The sequence below is a fragment of the Salmo salar genome, chromosome 12 (genome assembly GCF_965601325.2).
Source record: "Salmo salar chromosome 12, fSalSal1, whole genome shotgun sequence".
NCBI lineage: Eukaryota > Metazoa > Chordata > Actinopteri > Salmoniformes > Salmonidae > Salmo > Salmo salar.
In genome coordinates this window covers 2,094,997-2,110,000 of record NC_138302.1, presented here as the reverse complement: position 1 = coordinate 2,110,000, position 15,004 = coordinate 2,094,997, and the positions used below count along the sequence as shown (strand labels likewise).

General features: G+C 43.3%; 1 protein-coding gene across 4 annotated transcripts in view; it reads left to right on the top strand.

Moving 5' to 3' along the window:
* LOC106592062 (uncharacterized) overlaps positions 1-15,004 on the top strand; it is a 219,507-nt gene that overhangs the window by 63,206 nt on the left and 141,297 nt on the right. For all 4 annotated transcript variants that reach the window (XM_082958449.1, XM_045690477.2, XM_082958448.1 and 1 more), the window contains exons 5-8: positions 11,157-11,252; positions 11,893-12,014; positions 12,544-12,652; positions 14,423-14,531. In XM_082958449.1, coding sequence (XP_082814575.1) covers positions 11,157-11,252; positions 11,893-12,014; positions 12,544-12,652; positions 14,423-14,531 — 436 coding nt within the window. The remainder of the gene's footprint in view (positions 1-11,156; positions 11,253-11,892; positions 12,015-12,543; positions 12,653-14,422; positions 14,532-15,004) is intronic.

The following is a 15,004-nucleotide window of genomic DNA, read 5'->3' as shown; positions in this document are numbered from 1 at the left end:
ATAAAACATGGTGTTCCTCAGGGTTCTATTCTAGGTCCACTGTAGTTTCTGACTGATCTGTTCCTCAGGGTCCTATCCTAGGTCCACTGTAGTTTCTGACTGATCTGTTCCTCAGGGATCTATCCTAAGTCCACTGTAGTTTCTGATTGATCTGTTCCTCAGGGTCCTATTCTAGGTCCACTGTAGTTTCTGATTGATCTGTTCCTCAGGGTTCTATTCTAGGTCCACTGTAGTTTCTGATTGATCTGTTCCTCAGGGATCTATTCTAGGTCCACTGTAGTTTCTGATTGATCGGTTCCTCAGGGATTTATCCTATGTCCGCTGTAGTTTCTGATTGATCTGTTCCTCAGGGTTCTATCCTAGGCCCGCTGTAGTTTCTGATTGATCTGCCAATGACTGTGTTCCTCAGGGATCTATTCTAGGTCTGCTGTAGTTTCTGATTGATCTGCCAACGACTGAAACAGCTATTATATATTTAGTCTCCAAGGCCCAAGGAGGTGTCCTACACGGCAACGCGGAGTCCCTGGATACAGCCCTTAGCCATGGTATATCGGCAATATACCACAAACCCCCCCTGAGGTTGACCTTATTGCTATTATAAACTTGGTTACCAACGTAATTAGGGCAGTAAAAATACATGTTTTGTTTTGCAATACCCGTTATATACCACGGCTGTCAGCCAATCAGCATTCAGGGTTTTAACCACCCAGTTCATAATACCATTTATAACAAGGCATTGTTGAATACTTTGTTTTCTGATTGGCTCGAAGGGCATTCTAGAGCGTGTATTATTTTCCTATAACTCACAGTATATCAGCATGGTAGAATTCAATGGGCTACTGTTCATTATGTCCTTCCAAGATGGCGAATCCAAAAAGGGCGAATCCAAGATGGCATAGCAGTCAGGCGTCTTTGTCTTTGTCCATTCGTGTCACTTGTATATATCTTTTTACATTCTTTTTCTTCACATATCTTTAAAAAATATATATTTTTCCTAAACCTCAACTTCTAAATCCTCTCCTGCAACCAGCCTCACCCAATGTGGCATAGATCTGTTTTTGTTCCTCTAAAAGTATTTTTATTTACTTCGGGATCTGGAATCCCTGAACTGAAGCTAGTCAGCTAACTAGCTACCAGCTATAAGTTAGCAAACCACTGCTAGCAGCCAACTAACTAGCTACCAGCTATCAGTTAGCAAACCATTGCTAGCAGCCAGCTAACTAGCTACCAGCTATCAGTCAGCAAACCACTGCTAGCGGTCATCAGCTAACCTTTTGCTCGGAAAGCTCTCGCCGGTTCGTACAATCGTGACTCAAACCAAAGCATAACGGATCTATTATTATTCTCTCCATATCCCCGGATTCCTACCGCAAACTCTGAACATTTTTCATCTTGATCTTCGCAAGTAGCTAACCACGATCCCGGGTGACTACTCCTGGTTAGCGTTTCCATCCTGGAGCAAGCACCAATTAGCCTGAAGCTAGCCCGGCCAGGGCTCCTGGGCTACAATATCCGGACCCCTTCTACTGCCGGTACGGGGCACGGAACCCCGCCGATCCTCTACGACTGGAATACCGACAAAATCTGCCAGAGGATTCCAACAGGCCCCCTCAGGCGCAACGTCCGCTGAAGGCCCATTCTGCTAACCGCGGCCTGCTAGCTACCTAGTGCTACTTAGAACCCTACTAATCCACGACTGGTCTATCGACGTCACCGCACGAAGTAGCAAAAACAGACTTACCTCCATCGCGACGTCCCCCAAAGGCCCTTCTGCTAACTTGCTAGACCCGGTCTGCTAACTGCTAGCTTAATTTCCCCAGTCTGCTAATGGCTAGCTTGCTTGCCCCGGTCTGCTAACTGCTTGCTTATTAGCCCCGGCCTGCTAACTGTCTGAATCGTCGTGTCCGCAGCCAGCCCAACCACTCACTGGAACCATATATTCACTTGCCTACGCATGCCTCTCTCTAATATCAATATGCCTCATCCATTACTGTCCTGGTTAGTGATTACTGTCTTATTTCACTGTAGAGCCTCTAGCCCTGCTCAATATGCCTTAACCAACCATGTTGTTCCACCACCTACATATGCGATGACATCACCTGGTTTAACCTGTTAGGGCTAGGGGGGAGTATTGACACGGCCGGATAAAAAACGTACCCGATTTAATCTGGTTACTACTCCTGCCCAGTAACTAGAATATGCATATAATTATTGGCTTTGGATAGAAAACACCCTAAAGTTTCTAAAACTGTTTGAATGGTGTCTGTGAGTATAACAGAACTCATATGGCAGGCAAAACCATGCTTTATTTTCTTTCGTCTGTTTACCTAAACGCAGATTCCCGGTCGGAATATTATCGCTTTTTTATGAGAAAAATGGCATAAAAATTGATTTTAAACAGCGGTTGACATGCTTCGAAGTACGGTAATGGAATATTTAGAATTTTTTTGTTATGAATTGCGCCATGCTCGTCACATTATTTACCCTTTCGGATAGTGTCTTGAACGCACAAACAAAACGCCGCTATTTGGATATAACAATGGATTATTTGGGACCAAACCAACATTTGTTATTGAAGTAGAAGTCCTGGGAGTGCATTCTGACGAAGAACAGCAAAGGTAATAACATTTTTCTTATAGTAAATCTGACTTTGGTGAGTGCTAAACTTGCCGGGTGTCTAAATAGCTAGCCCGTGATGGCTGGGCTATGTACTGAGAATATTGCAAAATGTGCTTTAACCAAAAAGCTATTTTAAAATCGGACATATAGAGTGTATAGAGGAGTTCTGTATCTATAATTCTTAAAATAATTGTTATGCTTTTTGTGAACGTTTATCGTGAGTAATTTAGTAAATTGTTAGTAAATTCCCCGGAAGTTTGCGGGGGGTATGCTAGTTCTGAACGTCACATGCTAATGTAAAAAGCTGTTTTTTGATATAAATATGAACTTGATTGAACAAAACATGCATGTATTGTATAACATAATGTCCTAGGTGTGTCATCTGATGAAGATCATCAAAGGTTAGTGCTGCATTTAGCTGTCTTCTGGGTTTTTGTGACATTATATGCTAGCTTGAAAAATGGGTGTCTGATTATTTCTGGCTGGGTACTCTGCTGACATAATCTAATGTTTTGCTTTCGCTGTAAAGCCTTTTTGAAATCGGACAGTGTGGTTAGATAAAGGAGAGTCTTGTCTTTAAAATGCTGTGAAATAGTCATATGTTTGAAAAATTGAAGTTTTTGTATTTTTGAGGAAATTTGTAATTCGCGCCACGCCTATCATTGGATATTGGAGCAGGTGTTCCGAACTCATTTGGCAGGCAAAACCCTGAGACATTTTCTGACAGGAAGTGGATACCTGATGTGTTGTATTGACTTTAAACCTATCCCATTGAAAAACACAGGGGCTGAGGAATATTTTGGCACTTCCTATTGCTTCCACTAGATGTCACCAGCCTTTACAAAGTGTTTTGAGTCTTCTGGAGGGAGATCTGATCGAACAAGAGCCATGGAACGATGATGTCCCATTAGACACCTGGCGCGCGAGTTCATGTTGGGTACCCTCGTTCCAATACGTTATAAAAGAGTATGCATTCGTCCACCTTGAATATTATTCATGTTCTGGTTAAAAAAGGCCCTAATGATTTATGCTATACAACGTTTGACATGTTTGAACGAACGTAAATATATTTTTTCCCCTCGTTCATGACGAGAAGTCCGGCTGGCTTAGATCATGTGCTAACAAGACGGAGATTTTTGGACATAAATGATGAGCTTTTTTGAACAAAACTACATTCGTTATGGACCTGTGATACCTGGAAGTGACATCTGATGAAGAGAATCAAAGGTAATGGATTATTTACATAGTATTTTCGATTTTAGATCTCCCCAACATGACGTCTAGTCTGTATCGCAACGCGTATTTTTCTGGGCGCAGTGCTCAGATTATTGCAAAGTGTGATTTCCCAGTAAGGTTATTTTTAAATCTGACAAGTTGATTGCGTTCAAGAGATGTAAATCTATAATTCTTTAAATGACAATATAATATTTTACCAATGTTTTCTAATTTTAATTATTTAATTTGTGACGCTGACTTGACTGCCGGTTATTGGAGGGAAACGATTTCCTCAACATCAATGCCATAGTAAAACGCTGTTTTTGGATATAAATATGAACTTGATAGAACTAAAAATGCATGCATTGTCTAACATAATGTCCTAGGAGTGTCATCTGATGGAGATTGTAAAAGGTTAGTGCATCATTTTAGCTGGTTTTATGGTTTTGGTGACCCTGTCTTTGACTTGACAAAACATTACACACAACTCTTGTAAATGTACTGTCCTAACATACTCTAAATTTATGCTTTCGCCGTAAAACCTTTTTGAAATCGTAAAACGTGGTTAGATTAAGGAGATGTTTATCTTTCAAAGGGTGTAAAATAGTTGTATGTTTGAAAAATTAGAATTTTGACATTTATTTGGATTCAAATTTGCCGCTCTTGAAATGCACCTGCTGTTGATGGAGTGCACCACGGGTGGCACGCTAGCGTCCCACCTAGCCCATAGAGGTTAACCTGTTAGGGCTAGGGGGCAGCATTGACACGGCTGGATAAAAAACATACCCGATTTAATCTGGTTACCACTCCTACTCAGTAACTAGAATATGCATATACTTATTACATATGGATAGAAAACACCCTAAATTTTCTAAAACTGTTTGAATGGTGTCTGTGAGTATAACAGAACTCAAATGGCAGGTCAAAACCTGAGAGATTCCTTTACAGGAAGTGGCCTGTCTGACCATTTCTGGAACTTCTTTGCCATCTCTATCATTTACTAAGGATCTCTGCTCTAACGTGACACTTCCCACGTCGTCCATAGGCTCTCAGAGCCCGGGAAAAAAGAGAATGTCGTCATTCCAGCCCCAGGCTGAAACACATTATCGCCTTTCTCAAGTGGCCCATCAAGAGACACTAGCTTATGCGCGTGACCCCGACCGCCCCCGCCTTTGGGATTTTTTCCTCTGTTTGCCGAAAAGGAGATTCCCTGTCGGAATTTTATCGCTTTTCTACGAGAAAAATGACGTAAAAATTGATTTTAAACAGCGGTTGACATGCTTCGACGTACGGCAATGGAATACTTTGAATTTTATTGTCAGGAATTGCGCCAAGCGCGCGACACTTCTTTACTATTTCGGATAGTGTCTGGAACGCACGAACAAAACGCCGCTATTCGGATATAACGATGGATTATTTTGGACCAAACCAACATTTGTTATTGAAGTAGACGTCCTGGGTGTGCATTCTGACGAAGACAACAAAAGGTAATGACATTTTTATAATAGTAAATATGATTATGGTGAGTGCTAAACTTGCCGGGTGTCTAAATAGCGAGCCCGTGATGCCTGGGCTATGTACTTAGAATATTGCAAAATGTGCTTTCACCAAAAAGCTATTTTAAAATCGGACATATCGAGTGCATAGAGGAGGTCTGTATCTATAATTCTTAAAATAATTGTTATGCTTTTTGTGAACGTTTATCGTGAGTAATTTAGTAAAATGTTAGCGAATTCCCCGTAAGTTTGCGGGGGGTATGCTAGTTCTGAACGTCACATGCTAATGTAAAAAGCTGGTTTTTGATATAAATATGAACTTGATTGAACAAAACATGCATGTATTGTATAACATAATGTCCTAGGGTTGTCATCTGATGAAGATCATCAAAGGTGAGTGCTGCATTTAGCTGTCTTCTGGGTTTTGGTGACATTATATGCTGGCTTGAAAAATGGGTGTCTGATTATTTCTGGCTTGGTACTCTGCTGACATAATCTAATGTTTTGCTTTCGTTGTAAAGCCTTTTTGAAATCGGACAGTGTGGTTAGATTAACGAGAGTCTTATCTTTAAATGGCTGTAAAATAGTCATATGTTTGAGAAATTGAAGTAATAGGATTTTGAAGATTTTGAAAATCGCGCCACAGGCTGGCAGTGGCTGTTACGTAGGTGGGACGAATTCGTCCCGCCGGTCCCATAGAGGTTAACATTAGAAGCCTCCTCCCTAAATTTGTTTTATTCACTGCTTTAGCACTCTCTGCCAACCCGGATGTCTTAGCCGTGTCTGAATCCTGGCTTAGGAAAACCACCAAAAACCCTGAAATCTCCATCCCTAACTACAACATTTTCCACCAAGATAGAACTGCCAAAGGGGGCGTTGTTGTAATCTACTGCAGAGATAGCCTGCGGAGTTCTGTATTACTATCCAAGTCTGTACCCAAACAATTCGAGCTTCTACTTCTAAAAATTCACCTTTCCAGAAACAAGTCTCTCACTGTTGCCGCTTGCTATAGACCTCCCTCTGCCCTCAGCTGTGCCCTCAATACCATATGTGAATTGATTGCCCCCCATCTATCTCCTGAGCTCGTGCTACTAGGTGACCTAAACTGGGACATGCTTAACACCCCGGCCATCCTACAGTCTAAGCTTGATGCCTTCAATCTCACACAAATTATCAATGAACCTACCAGGTACCACCCCAAAGCCGTAAACACGGGCACCCTCATAGATATCATCCTAACTAACTCGCCCTCCAAATACACCTCTGCTGTTTTCAATCAAGATCTCAGCGATCACTGCCTCATTGCCTGCATCCGTAATGGGTCTGTGACCAAACGACCTCCACTCATCACTGTCAAACGCTCCCTAAAACACTTCTGCGAGCAGGCCTTTCTAATCGACCTGGCCCGGGTATCCTGGAATAACATTGACCTCATCCCGTGAGTAGAGGATGCCTGGTTATTCTTTAAAAGTGCCTTCCTCACCATCTTAAATAAGCATGCCCCATTCAAAAATGTAGAACTAGGAATAGATATAGTCCTTGGTTCACTCCAGACCTGTCTGCCCTTGACCAGCACAAAACATCCTGTGGCGTTCTGCATTAGCATCGAATAGCCCCCGTGATATGCAACTTTTCAGGGAAGTTAGGAACAAATATACAGAGGCAGTTAGGAAAGCTAAGGCTAGCTTTTTCAAACATAAATTTGCATCCTGTAGTACATTTTACATTTTACATTTTAGTCATTTACAGACCCATAATGAACCTAGATGAAATCAGACCTATATCTATCCTACCCTGTCAGGGTGTCTGGTTAGACTGTAAACTCTCCTTCCAGACTCACATCAAGCATCTCCAATCCAAAATTAAATCTAGAATCGGCTTCCTATATCGCAACAAAGCATCCTTCACTCATGCTGCCAAACATACCCTCGTAAAACTGACCATCCTACCGATTCTCGACTTCGGTGATGTCATCTATAAAATAGCCTCCAACACTACTCAACAAATTGGATGCAGTCTATCACAATGCCATCCGTTTTGTCACCAAAGCCCCATATACTACCCACCACTGCGACCTGTATGCTCTCGTTGGTTGGCCCTCGCTTCATACTCGTCGCCAAACCCACTGGCTACAGGTAATCTACAAGTCTCTGCTAGGTAATGCCCCGCCTTATCTCAGCTCACTGGTCGCCATAGCAGCACCCACCTGTAGCACGCGCTCCAGCAGGTATATCTCACTGGCCATCCCCAAAGCCAACTCCTCCTTTGGCCGCCTTTCCTTCCAGTTCTCTGATGCCAATGACTGGAATGAATTGCAAAAATCTCTGAAGCTGGAGACTCATATCTCCCTCACTAGCTTTAAGCACCAGCTGTCAGAGCAGCTCACAGATCACTGCACCTGTACATAGCCCATCTGTAAACAGCCCATCTATCTACCTCATCCCCATACTGTATTTATTTATTTATCTTGCTCCTTTGCACCCCAGTATCTCTACTTGCCCATTCATCTTCTGTACATCTACCATTCCGGTGTTTAATTGCTATATTGTAATTACTTTGCCACCATGGCCTATTTATTGCCTTACCTCCCTTATCTCACCTCATTTGCACTCACTGTGTATAGACTTTTTGTTTTCTTTTTTCTATTGTATTATTGACTGTATGTTTTGTTTATTCCATGTGTAACTCTGTGTTGTTGTATGTGTCTAACTGCTTTGCTTTATCTTGGCCAGGTCGCAGTTGTAAATGAGAACTTGTTCTCAACTAGCCTACCTGGTTAATAAAGGTGAAATAAAAAATTAAATTAAAAAAATTAAAAAACAATTACATGTATATTGTTTGAGCTGCTTTTGAAAGCAAAAGTCCAATTGAAAACATTATTGGTGTTGTTGAATTCGATTTTCATAAAAGCAAGCTAGGACTGATGAACTGATGGATTGGTTAGCTGAGCTAACAAGTCTGTTTGTTTTGGTTACCACGGCAACTACTGTAGCCATCTAGTAAACTACTGTAACTACCTAGTAAACTACTGTAAATACCTAGTAAACTACTGTAGCTACCTAGTAAACTACTGTAGTTATCTAGTAAACTACTGTGGATACCTAGTAAACTACTGTAGTTATCTAGTAAACTACTGTAGTTATCTAGTAAACTACTGTAGTTATCTAGTAAACTATAGTAAATACCTAGTAAACTACTGTAGCTACCTAGTAAACTGCTGTAGTTATCTAGCTATTTAGTAAACTACTGTAGCTACCTAGTAAACTACTGTAGTTATCTAGCTATCTAGTAAACTACTGTAGTTATCTAGTAAACTACTGTAGCTACCTAGTAAACTACTGTAGTTACCTAGTAAACTACTGTAACTACCTAGTAAACTACTGTAGCTATCTAGTAAACTACTGTAGTTACCTAGTAAACTACTATTGGCGCCACCAAAGTGGGCGACGCCGAAGGTGGAGCGAGGTCCACGTCCTGCACCTGAGCCACCTCCAGGATAGGTGGGTTGGGGAGGGAGGGTGTAGCACAGTGCCGTCGGTGACGGCAGCCACCCTCCATTCCCTCCCTTATTGTTTAGGGGTTATTGTTTATGGGTTTTGTTGGGGATTTTGTTTGTTGGTGTTTTCTGTTGTTAGGTGCATTCCGGGGTATGCACCTTGAGGGGGGGTACTGTCATGTCCTGACCAGCTGATGGAGCTGTTGTAGTAGTTTTGGGGTCAGGACGTGGCAGTCTTGTGTGTGTGAATGTTCTGTGTTGGTCTTGTGACTCCTGATTAGGAACAGCTGGGGATCGTTGTTCCTGATTGGGAGTCATATATGTAGGAGTATGTTTGTCACTTGGTTTTGTGGGTAGTTGTCCTTGCACTGCGTTGTATGTGCCTGCAAGACTGTTGCTGTTGTCTTTATTGTTTTTTTGTCCAATGGATACTTTACTACTTTTTTTTTAAATTAAAAAACATGAGTATCCACATACCTGCTGCGCCTTGGTCCATTCTTGACAACGGACGTTACAAGTAAACTACTGTAACTACCTAGTAAACTACTGTAACTATCTAGTAAACTACTGTAGCTACCTAGTAAACTACTGTAACTACCTAGTAAACTACTGTAGTTATCTAGTAAACTACTGTAGTTACCTAGTAAACTATAGTAAATACCTAGTAAACTACTGTAGCTACCTAGTAAACTACTGTAGTTATCTAGTAAACTACTGTAGTTATCTAGTAAACTACTGTAGTTACCTAGTAAACTTGCTATCTACTTCAGTAGATGGCAAATAAATAAATCCACTCTGTGGAAGGTCATTTCCACCTCGCTACGACTTCGTGGCTCAAAACCTTCCGCGTCGTTGATTATTTTCCATAGGATGCATAGCTCCTCGTGTATCTTTATCTCTCTGTGTTCAGTCTGGGATGTTGCTGCAGCACCAGTCTAACCCGTGTATCTCTCTCTATCTCTCTCTGTGTGTTCAGTCTGGGATGTTGCTGCAGCACAAGTCTAACCCGTGTATCTCTCTCTGTGTTCAGTCTGGGATGTTGCTGCAGCACCAGTCTAACGCGTGTATCTCTCTCTATCTCTCTCTGTGTGTTCAGTCTGGGATGTTGCTGGACAAAACTAGGTCCAGAGTATGACTGTGGCAGTGAGTAGGTCCAGAGACATGTTGGACAAAACCTACGAGTCGATGATGGCTCCGAAAGCCTTTTGGAGTGGGTCTGTGGACTTTTCCATGTGAATGTTAAAGTCACCAAAAATTAGAATATTATCTACTATGACTACAAGATCCGATAGGAATTCAGGGAACTCAGTGAGGAACACTGCATATGGCCCAGGAGGCCTGTAAACAGTAGCTATAAAAAGTGAGTGAGTAGGCTGCATAGATTTCATGACTAGAAGCTCAAAAGACGAAAACGTCATTGTTTTTTTTTGTAAATTGAAATTTGCTATCGTAAATGTTAGCAACACCTCCGCCTTTGCCGGATGCACGGGGGGTATGGTCACTAGTGTAACCAGGGGGTGAGGCCTCATTTAACACAGTAAATTCATCAGGCTTAAGCCATGTTTCAGTCAGGCCAATCACATCAAGATTATTATCAGTGATTAGTTCATTGACTATAACTGCCTTGGAAGTGAGGGATCTAACATTAAGTAACCCAATTTTGAGATGTGAGGTATCACAATCTCTTTCAATAATGGCAGGAATGGAGGAGGTCTTTATACTAGTGAGATTGCTAAAGCGAACACCGCCATTTTTAATTTTGCCCAACCTAGATCGAGGCACAGACACGGTCTCAATGGGGAAAGCTGAGCTGACTACGCTGACTGTGCTAGTGGCAGACTCCACTAAGCTGGCAGGCTGGCTAACAGCCTGCTGCCTGGCCTGCACCCTATTTCATTGTGGAGCTAGAGGAGTTAGAGCCCTGTCTATGTTCATAGATAAGATGAGAGCACCCCTCCAGCTAGGATGGAATCCATCACTCCTCAGCAGCCCAGGCTTGGTCCTGTTTGTGGGTGAGTCCCAGAAAGAGGGCCAAATATCTACAAATTCTATCTTTTGGGAGGGGCAGAAAACAGTTTTCAACCAGCGATTGAGTCCAACCTGTGTATCTCTCTCTATCTCTCTGTGTTCAGTCTGGGATGTTGCTGCAGCACCAGTCTAACCCATGTATCTCTCTCTCTATCTCTCTCTGTGTTCAGTCTGAGATGCTGCTGCAGCACCAGTCTAACCCATGTATCTCTCTCTATCTCTCTCTGTGTGTTCAGTCTGAGATGTTGCTGCAGCACCAGTCTAACCCGTGTATGTCTCTCTATCTCTCTCTGTGTGTTCAGTCTGAGATGCTGCTGCAGCACCAGTCTAACCCGTGTATCTCTGACACGGCCGGTAAAACTCCTCTGGACCTGGCCTGTGAATTTGGACGAGTGGCGGTGAGTCTCACACACACACACATATACACACACACACACCTATAATGTGTACAGGAGGTGTACCCTCAGTAGTAACGTGTGTATAATGTGTAGTACCCTCAGTAGTAATGTGTGTATAATGTGTATAAAGTGTAGTACCCTCAGTAGTAACATGTGTATAATGTGTATAATGTGTAGTACCCTCAGTAGTAACGTGTGTATAATGTGTAGTACCCTCAGTAGTAACGTGTGTATAATGTGTAGTCCCCTCAGTAGTAACGTGTGTATAATGTGCAGTACCCTCAGTAGTAACGTGTGTATAATGTGTACAAGTCGTACAGCTGCTCCTCAGTAGTAACGTGTGTATAATGTGTAGTACCCCCAGTAGGAACGTGTGTTTATAATGTGTAGTACCCTTAGTAGTAACATGTGTATAATGTGCAGTACCCTCAGTAGTAACGTGTGTATAATGTGTACAGGTCGTACAGCTGCTCCTCAGTAGTAACGTGTGTATAATGTGTAGTACCCCCAGTAGTAATGTGTGTTTATAATGTGTAGTACCCCCAGTAGTAACGTGTGTGTATAATGTGTAGTACCCTCAGTAGTAACGTGTGTATAATGTGCAGTACCCTCAGTTGTAACGTGTGTATAATGTGTACAGGTCGTACAGCTGCTCCTCAGTAGTAACGTTTGCGCGGCGATGATCGAGCCGAAGCCGTCGAATCCAAACGGAGTCTCTCCTCTTCACCTGGCCGCCAAGAACGGACACATCGACGTCATACGGTCAGGACATGACGTCATTGCTGACATCTTCATCACCACTCTGACATCATCATCACCACTTTGACATCATCACCACTCTGACATCATCATCACCACTCTGACATCATCATCATCACTCTAACATCATCATCACCACTCTGACATCATCATCATCACTCTGACATCATCATCATCACTCTGACATCATCATCACCACTCTGACATCATCATCATCACTCTGACATCATCACTCTGACATCATCATCACCACTCTGACATCATCATCACCACTCTGACATCATCACCACTCTGACATCATCACCACTCTGACATCATCATCACTCTGACATCATAACCACTCTGACATCATCGTCACCACTCTGACATCATCGTCACCACTCTGACATCATCACCACTGTGTTTATATTGAGCTGATCGAAGCAGGTATAGACATTAACAGTGTGTGTGTGTGTGTGTGTGTGTGTGTGTGTGTGTGTGTGTGTGTGTGTGTGTGTGTGTGTGTGTGTGTGTGTGTGTGTGTGTGGGGCAGTCTGCTGATCCTAGCAGGTATAGACATCAACAGACAGTCAGAGTCGGGGACGGCGCTGCACCAGGCAGCTCTCTGTGGAAAGACTGAGGTGGTGAGACTCCTGTTGGATGTGAGTACAACTATAACTACTATAACTAGTACAACTATAACTACTATAACTAGTACAACTATAACTACTATAACTAGTACTATAACTAGCCCTGATCTCTAGCCCTGATCTCTAGCCCTGACCTCTAGCCCTCTAAGGGTGGGTGTTGTTATGGTGACCAGTGAGCTGAGATAAGGCGGAGCTTTACCTAGCAGAGACTCATAGATGACCTGGAGCCAGTGGGTTTGGCGACGAATATGTAGCGAGGACCAGCCGACTAGAGCATACAGGTCGCAGTGGTGGGTAGTATAAGGGGCTTTGGTGACAAAAGGGATGGCACTGTGATAGACTGCATCCAGCTTGCATCCAGCTTATTTTGTAAATGACATCGCCAAAGTCGAGGATCGGTAGGATGGTCAGTTTTACGAGGGTATGTTTGGCAGCGTGAGTGAAGGATGCTTTGTTGCGAAATAGGAAGCCGATTCTAGATTTAATTTTGGATTGGAGATGTTTGATGCGAGTCTGGAAGCAGAGTTTACAGTCTAACCAGACACCTAGGTATTTGTAGTTGTCCACATATTCTAAGTCAGAACCGTCCAAAGTAGTGATGCTAGACGGGCGGGCGGGTGCGGGCAGCGATCGGTTGAAGAGCATGCATTTAGTTTTACTTGCGTTTACGAGCAGTTGGAGGCCACGGAAGGAGAGTTGTATGGCATTGAAGCTCGTCTGGGAGGTGAGTTAACACAGTGTCCAAAGAAGGGCCAGATGTATACAGAATGGTGTCGTCTTCGTAGAGGTGAATCAAGGAATCACCCGCAGCAAGAGCGACATCATTGATGTATACAGAGAAAAGAGTCGGCCCGAGAATTGAACCCTGTGGTACCCCCATAGAGACTGCCAGAGGTCCGGACAACAGGTGCTCCGATTTGACACACTGAACTCAGTCAGAGAAGTAGTTGGTGAACCAGGCGAGGCAATCATTTGAGAAACCAAGGCTGTCGAGTCTGCCGATAAGAATACGGTGATTGACAGAGTCGAAAGCCTTGGCCAGGTCGACGAAGACGTCTGCGCGGTAATGTCTCTTATCGATAAGCGGTTATGATATCGTTTAGTACCTTGAGCGTGACTGAGGTGCATCTGTGACTAGCTCGGAAACCAGATTGCATAGCGGAGAAGGTACGGTGGGATTGGAAATTGGTCGGTAATCTGTTTGTTATTAACTTGGCTTTCGAAGACTTTAGAAAGACAGGGTAGGATAGATATAGGTCTGATTTCATCTAGGTTCATTATGGATCTGTAATCTCCAGTTCATGTGGCGCTCCTAGATTTTATGTGGCGCTCCTAGATTTTATGTGGCGCTCCTAGATTTTATGTGGCGCTCCTAGATTTCATGTGGCGCTCCTAGATTTTATGTGGTGCTCCTAGATTTTATGTGGTGCTCCTAGATTTTATGTGGTGCTCCTAGATTTTATGTGGTGCTCCTAGATTGTATGTGGTGCTCCTAGATTGTATGTGGTGCTCCTAGATTGTATGTGGTGCTCCTAGATTGTATGTGGTGCTCCTAGATTGTATGTGGTGCCCCTAGATTTTATGTGGTGCCCCTAGATTTTATGTGGAGCTCCTAGATTGTATGTGGTGCTCCTAGATTTTATGTGGTGCTCCTAGATTTTATGTGGTGCTCATAAAGTTGGGAGAATCAGCACTACCAATGAAAAAAAATGTTAATATTTGAGCCTTGGATGTATTGACAATGTTTTTGATTGATTGATTATTGGTTATTGATCCATTTAGAGCGGTATCGGCGCGGGGGTGAGAAACACTCTGTGTCAAACGGCTCTCGACATCGTTAACCAGTTCACCGCCACGCAGGCCAGCCGAGAGATCAAACAGCTGCTGAGAGGTAACCCCTAGCCCCTAACCTCTAACCCCTAAACCCTAACCTTTAACCTCTAACCTCTAACCCCTAACCCCTAGCCCCTAACCCCTAGCCCCTAACCCCTAACCCGTAACCCCTAACCTCTAACCCCTAACCCCTATCCTCTAACCCCTAACCCCTAACCTCTAACCCCTACCCCCTAACCCCTAACCCCTAGCCCCTAACCCCTAACCCCTAACCTCTAACCCCTAACCCCTATCCTCTAACCCCTAACCCCTAACCTCTAACCCCTACCCCCTAACCCCTAACCTCTAACCCCTACCCCCTACCCCTAACCCCTAACCTCTAACTTCTAACCCCTAACCCCTAACCCCTAACCTCTAACCCCTAACCCCTAACCTCCAACTCTAACCCCTAACCCCTACCCTCTAACCCCTACCCCCTAACCCCTAATCCCTAACTTCTAACCCCTAACTTCTAACCCCTAACTTCTAACC